Below are 14,928 nucleotides of genomic sequence, written 5' to 3'. Positions count from 1 at the left end.
CGCGTCGCCACATCTTAATCGGCGCATGCGCACTAGTGCCGATTAGAACGATGAGCATAAAGATTATACTGCGCATGCGCTGATTAGGGTACGGCACATGTGCAGTACAACCATTAAGTCACTTTTATGCCAGAATGTGGCAGAAATCGAAGTCTTTCAAAGTCCGGCATATGGACAGCACAACATGCGACTCATTTTTCTTATGTGGGCGCCTCTCAATATATTACTTGCATCTTACTGCTATGGGCTTCTAATTTGAAACACCAGTCTTAGTACATCTAGCTTATGTTCATTAGTGCATTAGGAAATCGGACCATTAAAGGGGTTGTCCGTTCACAGACTAGTTTTTTATATTAAGTCCTTATTCACACTAACATGTTGTACGTCCGTCTGACGGCAGTATAAACCACTGCCGTCACACTGAGAAAATAGGACGTCCAATTTTTTGGTGCTTCACGCGTCCCTCCATAGACTCTAGTCTGCGGGTAAAAGCACGGATGCAGAGATGTGCAACGCTCCACAGGATTGGTCATCAGTATATGATCGGTGAGGGTCCGACACCCAGACCCTGCACTGATTAGCTGCTCTGGCTGCCTCCGGATACAGGATGTCCGTGCCGGAAGCAAATGGCTCAAGTGAATAGGAGCAGTGTTGCATGGCCGCTATGCAGTGTACAGAGCTATCTGATCCCTGCATAACATCCCGTTCCCAGAAGCTGCTGGAGCAGCTAATCGGTGCGTGTGTCGGACCCCCACTGATCATATACTGATGACCTATCCTGTGGTCATCTGTATGAAAAACGGTCCCGTGCCCGGACAAAGCCTTTAACCCATTTGGAAAACAAATTGCATGGAAAAGGAAGTTCGGCTCAACTCGAATAGGGAGGAAAATGCTCATCTTGAGTGCGCGAGTAAAGGAGTTCTGACATCCAAAGTAAAGTACACATGGGACTCCACTCCTTTGTGTCCTTTGTTGACTGCATGATATTTTTTACCTTGCTAGAAATAAAGAAGTTGCATTTTATAATCTGTACCAAAAGTGCTGATTCCCATTTGTACATTGGAAAACAAGCGCCGTGAAACCACAAAATTTTAACCAATGATTTGGTGTGCTTTTCAAGTCTGCGATGATATGTGCATTAAAACCGTGAAGGATAGGGAATGCTGTGGCTGAAAAACAAAAAACAAACACACTTAAGGATGCCCTAAAAAAAAAAAAAAGTATGGCAATTGATCAGATCACAGGGGCAAAACCACAGCAGGAATTGCATGAATTTGCACCCCAAGTCTGCTGGGGAGAGCAAAAGGTAACATAAATGAGAACCAATTATTAGAGTGTGGCATTTAAGAGTCTTGACTGTAAGGTCAAGTTCACACACACGGGAACCACACCACTATCCCCCCTGTTCTAAAAGTGTCTTGCTAATTGTTTGTACTGCCAGTCACTAGAGAACCAAAAAACAAACTGCCTCCAGGGGTGATATGACTGTTTTCTCAAGTCTGCAGAAATGTTTTCATCCATGGTCCATTCCAATGGAGCACTCCTTATACTGTAATTGACTTTTTTACTTTTATACTATTCATTGAAAAAAATACCTTCACTTGGAATACATTTGTAGAGTACTTAAAGTTTACCTATACCTTCATAAAGCTTTTTACGTCATAGTGACATGTCAGAAGTTTTGATAGGTGGGGGTCCGAGCACTGAGACCCCAACTAATGGCTAAAATGAAGCTGTAGAACATCTCAGGTGAGCGCTGTGTCGCTTCATTTCTGATCGAGCGAAAAACTCAGTCTGACAGTCAGTAAACAGGCCAAAATAAAGGGGTATTCCCATCTAAGACATTAATTGCATATCCGTGGGACCTAACCCCGGGAGCCGCACCTTTCTCCAGAATGGGGTAAGGAGGCTGCTCACATGCGCGGCTCTCTTAGTTGGCTGTTTCCGTAACTCCCGTAGAAGTGAATGGAGAGAGCCACACATGCATAGCTACCTTTTACATTCATTCTCCGCTGGATGAGGGACCCCCTTTCACGACATAGGTGCAGGTCCTGCATCTATCAGACATGGATTTATCATAAAGATCTTAGATGGAAATAAGCCTAACTCCCCATATCAACTAATCAGATTTCAGCTCCGGTTTTTCTATGACCCTTTAGATAATGAAAACAGTGACTAGGTTGGTTGCTATGGTTCTTTAGGAAAGGATCACACACACGCAGTTTTTTTGTGGTTGTTTTTGGCTCTGGTTTTCATTTAGCTAAATACAGAAGTGGACACACAAGCAAGAGATGCATCAATCTTTTCTTTATAGCTTACCTTCCTTTTGTGTCCACGTCCTGCTTTGGCTAAAAAAAAACTGGCACCAAAACTGTGGGTGTGATCCTGGTTTTAGGCTTCCTTCATACACAGATACTTTCTGGCGTTATATGACGCTTTTAGTTGCGTTCTTTTTTTTTTTATTTAGTGGCATTTTATACATCCTTCTTTTTTTTTTTTTTTTTTCTGGTGTTTTTGAAGTCTTATAGAGAAGCCTGAGGGAAAGACACTAGAAAAAAAACGCCACACGCAGAGCATGTTGGCTTTTTTAAAAAAAAACAACTGACCATAAAAAAAGCAATAAAAACGCCACAAACCAAAACACAGTTGTATGGAACACGTTTTCTACTTCACTATAGACTTTAATGCAACATCTGGCCTCACTAAAAACGCTGTTAACAATCCCACGAAAAAAAGCAGCAAAACGCTGTGTGATTTCAGCCTGGATCTATTGTTCCTACTGCAGCCGGCTATTGTTCCTACTGCAGCCGGGTGACAGCTGTTTTATGAACGGCCGTCACCCGGCCGGGAAACCCTGTCATATGAATAAGGCCTTACACTATCCCTCCAACAGTGGAGTGTATTGGTTTTCAAATAGAATAAAATGTATACAAATGCACATCAAGTCTTTCTGCTTTGAAAATTAATTTATATTCTTTTTATAACCTGTTTATTTACTGTACATTTATTTTAGATTCTTAAGAAAAGAGTACCTCAGAATCCAAAGTACCAGTATGTAAAAACAAAGCTTGATACAGGTCAGTATATTCTACTATTATTGAGGAAATGACATTTAAAGTTTAGGATGTACTTTAACACCTTTAAAGGTTTTTTTCCCATCTTAGACGTTTATGGCATATCCTATGGATATGCCATAAATGTTTGATAGATGCGGGTCCCAGATGATATGTCGAACGGGGGTCTTCGCATGATGCGGTGGCCGCTGGCCGCAGAGTCCAGGCAGGTACTAGAGGGGGGAGGGTCACCGTGCGGCTCTCTGCATTCTGTTCAATGGGATTTCCCGAAACAGATGAGCAAGCGCTGTTCGGCTATGTCCGGAACTGCCATTAAACAGAATGGAGAGAGCCCCGCACACGCTCGACCCTTTCTCCACCAGTTCCCGTCTGGATTTTGCGGCCAGCGGGCGAAATTGCGGTCGGGTGACCCACGTTCTCAATATAGTTGTGGGTCCCAGAGCTGGGATCCACATCTATCAGGCATTTATGGCAAATCTTGTGGATTTGCCATAAATGTCGAAGATTGGAAAACCCATTTAATGACCAGGCCAATTTTCGTTTTCTCCTCCCCGCCTTCCAAAAGCCATAACTTTTTTTTAATTTCTCCAACGATATAGCTGTATGAGGGCTTGTTTTCTGCAGGATTAGTTGTAGTTTTTTATTGCATGATTTATTGTATCATATAATGTATTGGGAAAGTGAAAATCCATTTTTTGTGGGGTGAATTGGGCAAAAAAACAGCAATTCCGCATTTGTTTTTACAGCGTTAAAAATTACATGTCAACTTTATTCTATGGGTCAATACGATTATGGCAATACCAAATTTATATAGTGTTTTTTTTTTTTGTTTTTTTTTTAATTGTTAAAAAAAACATGTGCCATATTTTTAGAGACATAATTGTGTTTGCCAAACCCCTTTAATGGAAACCTGTCAAATCAGGGACATTTATGGGATATTCACAGGATATGCAATAAATGTCAGATAGATGTGGGTCCCGCACCTATCTCTAGAACGGGGCCTCTAAAACCCTGTTGTTTCCCGCTGCCACTTAGTAATGTCCGTCCATGTACTCAGAAACCAGCCTAGCTCGCTGTGCTATGCTGTTTCCGTACCTGCCAGCGAGCTACGTGGTTTTCTGATTACGTGGTTGAAAATTACGAAGTGGCAACGAAAAAGGTAGAATGGGGTTTAAGGGGCCCGTTCTATAGATAGATATCCTTTGGATATGCTATAAATGTCTCTGATGGACAAACCCCGTTAAGCTTTGCCTCTAGCTGGGCTTAATAGAAGCACAAAGATTGCATTAGGCCCCCAGGCTGCCATGACCACTATCGTAAGCCTGCAATTGCGTTGCTGCAGGGGCGATGGGCTGTCGGAGAGGGCCACTCCCCTCTTTCTAACTCCTTAGATAACGCAGTCGCTATTGACCGCTTAATCTAAGGGGTTAAACGGGTGGGCTCAAAGTGATCTTTGATTCCGCCCGTTGCAGTGATGTGTCGGCTGTAACATACAGCCGACACCCGCTCAGTATGGAGTGTGCTCAGCCTGTGAGCGCGCCCCATGCTTTCCCTTGACGCTTGTCCCGTACATGTACGCTACAATGCGTTAAAGAGGCTCTGTCACCACATTATAAGTGCCGTATCTCCTACATAAGGAGATGGGCGCTATAATGTAGGTGACCACAGTGTTTTTTTAATTTTGAAAACGATCATTTTTGAGCAATTTTATATTTCTGCTAATTAGCTTCTTAATGCCCAACTGGGCGTTTTTTTCACTTTTGACCAAGTGGGCGTTGTAAAAAGGAGTGTATGACGCTGAACAATCAGTGACCAATAAGCATCAGACACTTCTTTCCATTCATGTCCATTTGATCTCGCTGTGCTGTCACACCCACATTAACTTTAATGAAGTGTCTTGAGAGTGAATAGATATCACCTCCAGCCAGGACGCGATGTCTATTCACACTCCCGACACTTCGGTAAAGTTGTGTGGGACTTTAATCACAGCACTGCGTGATTAAATGCCAGTTGGGCATTAAGAAACTAATTAGCATAAATCTAAAATTGCTCATAACTTGCTAAAAAAATTATAGTTTTTTAAAATAAAAAACACTTCTCTAAAATACAGCGCCGATCACATTATGTAGGAGCACTTATGTGATGACAGAGCCTCTTTAAGGGGTTAAAGAAAACAAGAAGTGTTATCTTATTGTCAGAGGTCGCACTACATATATTCTTAGCAGGGTAAAAATACTCCCTAGCATTTTTTTAAAAGTATTTTTAGCCAAGGAGGAGCATGTAATTTTCAGTAAATCAAAGTAATAATACGCAGGCATAGGTGGTTTTAAAAACGTGCTATTTTCGTAGGGAAACATCACTATAACGCCAGGGTAACAGGAGAGACTTCAGTCAGCACTGCAGAGTATAAACACAGTGATTCCCCCACCCCCCCCCCCACCCCTCATATTAGCAGTCATACAGCTCTATGTCCGTGCTCTGCATCTGTGGCCATCAAGCTGTTGTAAAACCAAAGTCACCAAGGGTCAGGGGACATGTTATGACCAAGTTCAGAGCAGCCCCCAGGAGAAGCCCTCCACATACAGCGTTGGGCACCAAAAACACAACCCCTGAACCTGATGGGTAGCAAGGAAAACTTAATTAGTTGCTTCCACTGGAGTGGCACCACCACCAAACAGATCGGGCAGCTCCACCACCCCTTACAAACCAGGGTAGAGGCAAGGCTTCGGTACAGCAGGCCAGTATGTTTCTCTTAGCAAAGCTGGTTAACCCCTTAATGGCCGGCCTATTTTAAGCCTTAATGACCGAGCTATGTTTTGCGTTTTTTTCCCCAAGAGCTATAACTTTTTTTTTTTTTTTTGCTTCGACATAGCTGTATAAGGTCTTGTTTTTTGCGGGACAAGTTGTATTTTTTAATAGCACCATTTTGGGGTACATATAATCTATTGATTAACATTTATTAACTTTTTTGGGGGGTAATGGAAAAAAAAAACCCTAAATTTCACCACTCTTTTTTTTTTTTTTTTGTCTTAGATTTACGACTTTTACTGTGTGGTATAAATAACATAATAACTTTATTCAGTGAGTCATTACGATTGTGGCGATACCAAATTTGTATAGATTTTGTATGTTTTACTAGGTTTACACAGTAAAAACATTTTTTCAAAATTATTTGTTTTTGTGTTGCCATGTTTTAAGAGCCATAATTGTCTTATTTTTACGCTAATGCAGTTGTATGAGGGCTTGTTTTTTGCGGGACGACTTCTAGTTTTTATTGGTACCATTTTGGAGTACATGCGACTCTTTGATCACTTTTTATCACATTTTTTTTTTAAGGCAGGATGAACCGAAAACAGCAATTCTGGCATTGTTTTTTATTTTATTTTTTACGCCGTTCACCGTGCGGGTTAAATAGCAATCACTTTATAGGTGGGATCGTTATGGATGCGGCAATACCAAATATGTGTAATGTTTTCATGTTTGGCACTCTGCATAAGTACCCTTAACGGCCGCCGTGAAAAGGTGTAATGCCCGCATGGATGCAAAGACCGCCAGGCTGCAGCAATACACATCACCAGCTTATTGGCTTGCTGGCCTGGTGACGTCTGTTGTCGCTGCCCAGCGATCCGGAAGCTGTTACTAGCTCCTGAAGAGTGTTGTACGCATGAGACTGATTTTAAAGCGTGCCAGTGCTTCTACAGGTGTCAGTCATACCTGTAGAGGTGTTATTGTGACATCTGCTTATTGTTATATTAATAAAGATTGTTGACAATAATAAAATAAAAAAAATCTGTAACATCAATTCTGTCAAAGATGCGAGTTCAAACTGGCTGCCCATGTAAATGGATGAATGACTGAAGCAGTAAGGGTATGTTTTATGCTAACATAGTGCAGAAATTAATCCTCAAACCAAACTCATTTCAATCAAAATGAGCCGAGCGGGAAGAAGCTGGAGTAGAGCCGGCCTAAGCCTGGCACTTATCAAAACTAAGATTTCTCTAAGGCCGGATTCACATGAGCGTGTGCGTTTTGCGCGCGCAAAATGTCCATAACAGCTCCGTGTGTCAGCCCCGTATGATTCGCGGCTGCGTGCTTTTCACACAGCCGCCATCATTATGACACTCCGTTTGGATGTTTGTAAACTGAAAAGCACTTGGTGCTTTTCTGTTTTCATTCATTCATTCATTTGACTACTGTAGCGCGCATAACGCACGGCACACGGAAGTGCTTCCGTGTGCCGAGCGCGATTTGCACACACCCATTGACTTCAATGGGTGCGTGCAGCGCGAAACACGGCCAAATATAGGACATGTCATGACTTTCACGCAGCGGACATACGCTGCGTGAAATTCACTGACTGTCTGAACGGCCCCATTCATTAATATAGGCTTACGGGAAGATGCCCGGGCCGTTGAAAAATATGGAACATGTCCTATTTCAGGCCGTAATTACGGCACGGGCGGGCCCATAGAAGTCTATGGGGCTCCCGTAATTACGGGTGACTACGTGTGTGCACCCATAATTACGGGAGCGTTGCTAGGCGACGTCAGTAAATAGTCACTGTCCAGGGTGCTGAAAGAGTTAAATGATCGGCAGTAACTGTTTCAGCACCCTGGACAGTGACTTGCCATCACAATCTAGATCAACCTGTAAAAAAAAAAAAAAAAAAGACGTTCATACTTACCCAGAACTCCCTGCTTCTTCCTCCAGTCCGGCCTCCTGGGATGACGTTTCAGCCCATGTGACCGCTGCAGCCAATCACAGGCTGCAGCGGTCACATGGACTGCCGCGTCATCCAGGGAGGTCGGACTGGATGTCAAGAGAGGGACGCGTCACCAAGACAACGGCCGGGTAAGTATGATTTTCTTTTACTTTTTCTGCGGAAAGGGCTGTCCCTTCTCTCTTTCCTGCACTGATAGAGAGAAAAGCTGCCGATTTACTGCAGTGCAATTTTGCAGCCAAAAACGTGCCCGTAAATACCGGTGCAATACGGGTCGAATACGTGTGACCAAGGACCCGTATTTACGGGAGGACAAAAATACGTTCGTGTGCATGAGGCCTTAGTCTGTGAAAAGAAGTGTCATGTCACCTCTTCAGATGTAAATGGAGCCGTTTTCCATGGACTCCATGGAAAAACAGCTCCAGTTACATCCATAATGGACGCAGCGTTCAAGCGCCTGCACATGCCGTTACGGCTGAAATGACGGGGCTGTTTTCTCCTGGAAACAGCCCAGTAATTTCGGCCGTTATGGACGCTGCCGTGTGAACATACCCTTAAACTTCTTTTGAGGCGTTTTTCATAGTGTTCAGTGGAAAATCAGCTCCAAAAGACGCTTCAAGAAGTGACATGCTACTTATTTTTACGGAGTGCCTTTTTATGCTCCATTTTTTTAAAAACAGCCGTGTACTAAATGCTGTTTTTCCCATTGATTTCAATGGGCAGATGTTTTTAGGCGTTCAGCTTCCGTTTTTTTCAGGTGTGTTTCGAGGCGTAAACGACCCAAAATACGCCTGAAAACACTGCGTGTGAACATACCCTAAGAAGGGAAGGAGCGCTATTTGGCTTTTGGAGCTCAAATTTAGCTGAAATGGTTTTCGGGTGTCATGTCGCATTTGCAAAGCCCCTGATAGACCAAAACCGTGGAAACCCCCAAAAGTGACCCCCATTTGGGAAACTACACCATTTAAGGAATCTATCTAGGGGTAGAGTGAGCATTTAGACCCTACAGGTCTTTTGCAGAATTTTATAGAATTGGGCTGTAAAAATGCATATTAACATTATTTCCACTAAAATGTTGAATTTTTTCATAAAGGAGGAAAAAGCCGCCCAACATTTGTAAAGCAATTTCTCCCAAGTACGGCAATACCCCACATGTGGTCATAAATGTGTTTTTTTTTATTAGAAATTAATTAACCCTTTCCGGACTGATACATTTTTTGCTTTTTCGTTTTTGTTGCGGGACAATCTGTAGTTTTCATTGGTACATGCGTTTTTGTTTTGTTTTTTGATCATTTTTTATTTCATTTTTTGGCAGGCAAGGTGACCAAACCATTAATTCTGACAATGTTTGTTATTCCTTGTTTTTTTGTTTTTTACGGCATCCACCGTGGGCTATAAATGACAATTTTACTTTTTTCTGCAGATTGATACGATTACGGTGATAGCATATGTATATAGTTTTTCTTTTTTTTTTATGTTTTGCAGCGTTTGGGCAATATCACTTTTGAAAAAAAAATTGTGTTTTTTTATTTTTATTTTTTTTTGTTTATTTTTTTTTTCTGTCACCATATTCTGAGAGTTATAACTTTTTTTTATTTTTCAGTCAAAGCTGTGTAAGGGCTTGTTTTTTGCAGGGCGGGTTGTACGTTTTATTAGTACTATTTTGGGGTACATGCGACTTTTTGATCACTTTTTATTCTATATTTTGGGAGGGGTGGTGACCAAAAATTGTGATTCTGGCATTGTTTTTTCCCTTTTTTTGCTGTGTTCACCGTGCGGGAAAAATAATATATTATAGTTTTATTGTTTGCATCGTTACGAACGCGCTGATGCCAAATATGTGTACTTTTTTTAACGTGTTTAATTTTTTCCCTATAATCAGACTTAGGGCTCATTCAGACGAACGTGGCGTTTTTGCGCACGCAAAACACGCAGCGTTTTTCCTGCGCAAAAGCCACTTGACAGCTCCGTGTGGCAGTATCATATGATGCGCGGCTGCGTGGTTTTCGCGCAGCCGCCATCATTATGACACGCCATTTGGATGTTTGTAAACAGAAAAGCACATGGTGCTTTTCTGTTTACATTCATACTTTTGACAGCTGTTGCGCGAAACAGCCAGTTCGCACTTCAATGGGTGCGTGATGCGCGAAATACGCCGAGATATTGAACATGTCGCGCTTTTTACGCAGCGGACAAACGCTGCGCAAAAAGCACGGACTGTCTGTACTGCCCCATATACTTCTATTGGTCCACGCGAGCCGCGTGAAAACCACGCGGCCTGCACGGACACAATTCACGTTCGTGTGAATCCGCCCCTATTGTAGGAAAAATAGCATTTTTTGTACATGTTTATTTTTACACACTATAAAACATTTTTTTTTTTTTTTATTTTTTTTAAATTTTCCATATTTTAACATACATATATAATGTCTCAACAGAATAAAAGAAAAAAGAGAAACAATTAACAATAGACAATGCATTGCAATGTTAATACCCTGAAACTAGTATATCTATGATACATATTCTTTCTTTCATTGATAAGTCCAAATTTTTTTTTTTTTTTTTTTAGATTGTAGATCTATTGCAACTGTGATGACAGGTTATACTAGAGAACCTAGCAACATTTAACACCGTAACTATGGTAGCCTACCTAATATTTTCTTATTTGTCTCCTCCCCTGTTTCCCTTAATGTCTTGTGTTCAATGTGTTCCTCATTGATCGTTTGATTTTGTAGTTTTTAATTTCCCTAATGTCCCTTTGATATCCTCGATAAGATACCATTTAGTTTGCCTGAAGCCCTCCATCGTTTTTGCTATCTCCGAGTCTTGCATTTGTACTATGAATGGCTTCCATTTTTTGAAAAATTTCTCCATCCCCCGTTCCTTGTGCCTCAATGCCTCAGTTCTATCTGAATGTAGATACTTCTGTAGTTGCTGGACTAAATGTTCCAAATTTGGGGTGTTAGTTTCCAGCCAATTTTTCAGAATGCACCTTTTGGCTATAAGTATTATTATATGTGCTAACGGCGGTATGTGTTGCAATACTCCCTCTGCTTCAGTATCTAGTAACGCTATTGAGTGAAATAATAGCAGCGTCGGGTTCAATGGAATAGTTTTACCCCATAACTTCTTGATATATGCCAATACTTCCGTCCAGTATCCCTGAGTAGCCGTACACAACCAGATACCATGATATAAGTCTGTGTGCGGCTGAGCACACTTTGGGCAGGAGTGTATCCTATTTGGATTCCCATCTGTGGGCGGTATATTAAAAGCATAAATGGCTGCATGCATCAGTCTAAATTGTGTCTCCCTCCACACTTCATTAATCACATGCTTTCTCACTGTTTGCCATCCCTCCAGTAGTTGTTCATTTATATCCGGTGTTTTGAGAATACGTCTCCAATATGGAAATTGATTTTTATTTTCTAATCGTACATACATAACTTTCATTGCCCGGTACAATTCCGATAGGGACTTCCTATGTGAATCTTCTCCCACCAACGCATCGAAGGGGTTATCTATTATTTCTTTTTCTAAATTCCCCACCAGCTTCGTACAAAAAGCTTTAATTTGCAGGTATTGCAGAAAATGAGTTTGCTGGATCCCATATTCGTTCCCCAGTTCTGGTAGCGTCTTTAATCTCGGTTCCGTCGCATGCAATACATGCTCTACTGTGTCTATCCCTTTGTTTTTCCATGTCTTAAATAGACTGCTAGACATCCCTGCCTGGAACCGGATATCAGTCCATAGGGGCAAATATTTGGACAATTGAAACGAAAGGCCCTGCTTTTTCCTCACTTCCTTCCAACACATTATTGTGTCACGTAGTATGACTGAGGACTTGACCTTTTGGGGTAGGTGTCCTAGCTTAGTGTGTAGCAAGGCCCTTAAATCATATTCTTCCGCCAGAGCCGACTCCAGATCTCTATTTGAGTAGTGACTAGTTTTATGTATCCAATCTAGAACATGGCGGAAGAGGCTAGCTATGTTATACCCTCTTAAGTGCGGTATGTTCACTCCCCCTTGCCAATGATATCCCTGTAATTTTAGCAATGACACTCTGGGGCGCTTATTCATCCATATGAATTTCGTTATAGCCGAGTTAAAGGCATTTACATCTCTATGCTTCAGCAACAGAGGCAGTGTTTGCAGCGGATATAGTAATCTCGCAAAGGAAATCATTTTGACCAAATGGCATCTCCCAAACATGGACAGTGGTAAGGCCATCCATCTTTGTAGTTCTAATTTTATTTTGCGGAAAATGGGCTCGTAATTCAGTTGGTATAGTGTTCCTGTGGTCCGCCCTATTTGTATTCCCAGATATCTTATCTGCGATTTTGCTATTTTAATTCCCAACCGTTGGAGGTTAACGTCTGCTGTGTGGTTATGATGCGTTAAACCTAAAAGTTCGCTCTTAATTGTGTTAATTTTAAGTCCCGCTTGTTTTCCATATTCTTGAATCACCTCAAATACTCTAGGCAGATGTCTGGACGGGTGGGAGAGAAATAACAGAATATCATCTGCAAAAACCTCTGTTTTGACTTCTACTTCACCCACCCGGATCCCTGAATATATCTGCCCTCGCTCCTGGACCTGTATCAGAGGCTCCAAAGCCAGATCAAACAGAAGTGGTGATAAGGGGCACCCCTGTCGCGTGCCCTTTGACAATTTAAACATGTTCGATCTAACGCCCGGAGTGCAGACTGCTGCCGTAGGATTATTGTACAGTGCTTTCAGATATATTCTAAATGCCCCTTGTATATTAAATTTATCCAGGACCATGTCTAACCACCTCCACTCGACGTTATCAAATGCTTTTTCAGCATCTAATAACACTATTGCTGCCTGATTATGTGACTCTATCTCGGCCCTTATCCCGTCCATGACTCCCAATACCTTTCTAATGTTTGTGACTGCCGATCTGCCTTTTATAAACCCCACTTGTGAAGGACCCACCAATAGTGGCACTATCTGAGCCAATCTGGTCGCCATTATCTTCGAGATTAGCTTAAGATCCTGATTAATTAAAGATATGGGTCTATAGGAGCCCGGCAGTAACAAATCTTTTCCCTCCTTGGGCAACACTTTTATATAAGCCATGTTCGCTGCTGCAGGAATGCCTTCTCCCATTAACAATGAATTGAAGTATGCTAGTAGCGGCGGGGTTATTTGCTCTTGTAGTATTTTGTAGAATTCCGCCGGGTAACCATCCGGTCCCGGCGCCTTTCCATTTGACAATATCTTAATCGTCTGCTGTAATTCTTCCTGCGTTATTGGTGCATTCAACTCCCCTAATTGTTCCTGATTAAGTGTGGGCATGGGGAGATTGGCTAAAAACTGGTTATCCTGTATCTCCTCAGGTCCCGCTGTGGACGTGTACAGCTGTTGGTAGAATTCTTCCAGAACAGCATTTATTTTTTTAGGCTCTGAATGAATTTGACCCCCCTGGTCTTTCATTTTAGTGATGTGCGTCTGCGGCCGAAACCCTCTAGATAATCCTGCTAGCATCTTTCCGGCTTTGTTGCCGAACCTAAAAAGCTTGGCTTCATAGAGTGATCTCCCGAACCTTTCTTTGTTTTCCAACCAAGTTTCGAAATGTCTTCTGGCCTCTATCCATTTGAGTTTTTTTACTTGTTATAGGGTCAGCTAGAAAGGTAGAGTATGCCGCTCTAAGTTTGTCACTGCATTCCCTAAATTTTTGCTGCGTTTGTTTTTTCCTAAACGCTGCATACGATATAATACCGCCTTCGCCGCTTCCCAATAAAGCGCCTGTTCAGTGACATGCTCTGCATTATCTATCGAGTACTCCATCCACCATCCTTTTAACTTCTGTTGGAACTCTTCCTCTTCTGCCAGGTGAGTTGGAAATCTCCACTGCGTGAACTCCCCCCTAGGGTGTTTATCTATCAGTACCAGCCTCACTGGCGCATGATCCGATATGATCATGTCAGTGATGTCTATTTGATCCACATACTGCAGTAACTGTTGGCTCAGGAATATGTAATCTATTCTAGACCAGGATTTATGGTAAGGTGAATAATAGGTGTATTCCCTATCCTCTGGATGCCTATATCTCCACCCATCCGTTACTTGTGTTGTTTGCGCGAATTCTGCTAAAATACCATCCGTGCCTAGTGTCGATGCTTGAGTACTTCTCTTCCTATCTTCGGTTGCACACTGTACTGAGTTGAAATCTCCTCCCACTAACTTCATTACACAAGTGTCTGCTAGTAATGTCGTTTGCAGGGTCTGGAAGTAGGTGCGGTTATTTGTGTTAGGTGCATAAATATTATAGACACTGATCTCTCCCAATTGCGTATCCAACAATAAATTCATCATGCGTCCCTCTGAATCTACCTCTTTTGAGCGCATCGTTACAGCAAGATTTTTATTTATTAAAATCAGGACCCCGTTTTTTTTTTTAACTGCCGGAGAGCCGAATACCTGTCCCACCCAAAATTTTCGCATCCTGAAAAAATCTTTTTCTTCCAGGTGTGTTTCCTGGAGTAGGGCCAAATCTACCTTCATTTTACCGAGATGCCTCAGAATCATCGATCTTTTGTGTGGGGACAAAAGCCCCTTAACATTCCATGTTACTACTTTCATATAGGGTTCTTATGATATGTGTCTGTGTTTGCATGTGATGTAACTTCGTCTCTTAGGAGAAACCATTTTTCAACATTCCCTTCAATATGGCTACCATTCCGCCTTAAACTCCAACTAAAAACAAACAATTTAAATCTTTTTGTTGCCTTCTGACAACCCCACTTCCCCCTTCTTTTATTACTTTTGACTTCACTTTTTTCTGCCATGTGATCTTCTTTCACCTACTCTTTAACCTGTCCTAAGCAGCCTATCTTCCTTCATCACATATTAGATTAACATTTATAACATATCTCCCGGGTTTACAGATAGATATATATTTATACATCCCATCTTGACATCCCTTTTTTTTTTTTTTTTTTTTTTTGAAGCTTCCCCTCTACTACCCCAGAGAGAGTTCCCGCCAACAAAATATATCTGAAGCTAAACATCTGCATTACTCACTACTCCCATAAATCGGACAGTCCACCATCATCTGGCTATTTGTCAAGATTATCCATGTCTCGGTGTCTGCGTCATTCTTTTCTC

The 14,928-nt window shown here is 41.9% G+C and overlaps 1 protein-coding gene across 3 annotated transcripts in view; it reads left to right on the top strand.

Moving 5' to 3' along the window:
* Positions 1 to 14,928, top strand: part of CEP41 (centrosomal protein 41) — a 66,888-nt gene that overhangs the window by 7,781 nt on the left and 44,179 nt on the right. For 2 of the 3 annotated variants that reach the window (XM_075857516.1, XM_075857515.1), the window contains exon 2: positions 3,014 to 3,077. In XM_075857516.1, coding sequence (XP_075713631.1) covers positions 3,014 to 3,077 — 64 coding nt within the window. Of the gene's footprint in view, positions 1 to 3,013; positions 3,078 to 10,416; positions 10,436 to 14,928 lie in introns of those variants that run through there. The other variant, XM_075857517.1, reaches the window with a different exon arrangement.

Source organism: Rhinoderma darwinii, chromosome 3 (genome assembly GCF_050947455.1).
Source record: "Rhinoderma darwinii isolate aRhiDar2 chromosome 3, aRhiDar2.hap1, whole genome shotgun sequence".
In the NCBI taxonomy this organism is placed as follows: domain Eukaryota; kingdom Metazoa; phylum Chordata; class Amphibia; order Anura; family Rhinodermatidae; genus Rhinoderma; species Rhinoderma darwinii.
This window is presented reverse-complemented; position numbering and strand designations above follow the sequence as displayed.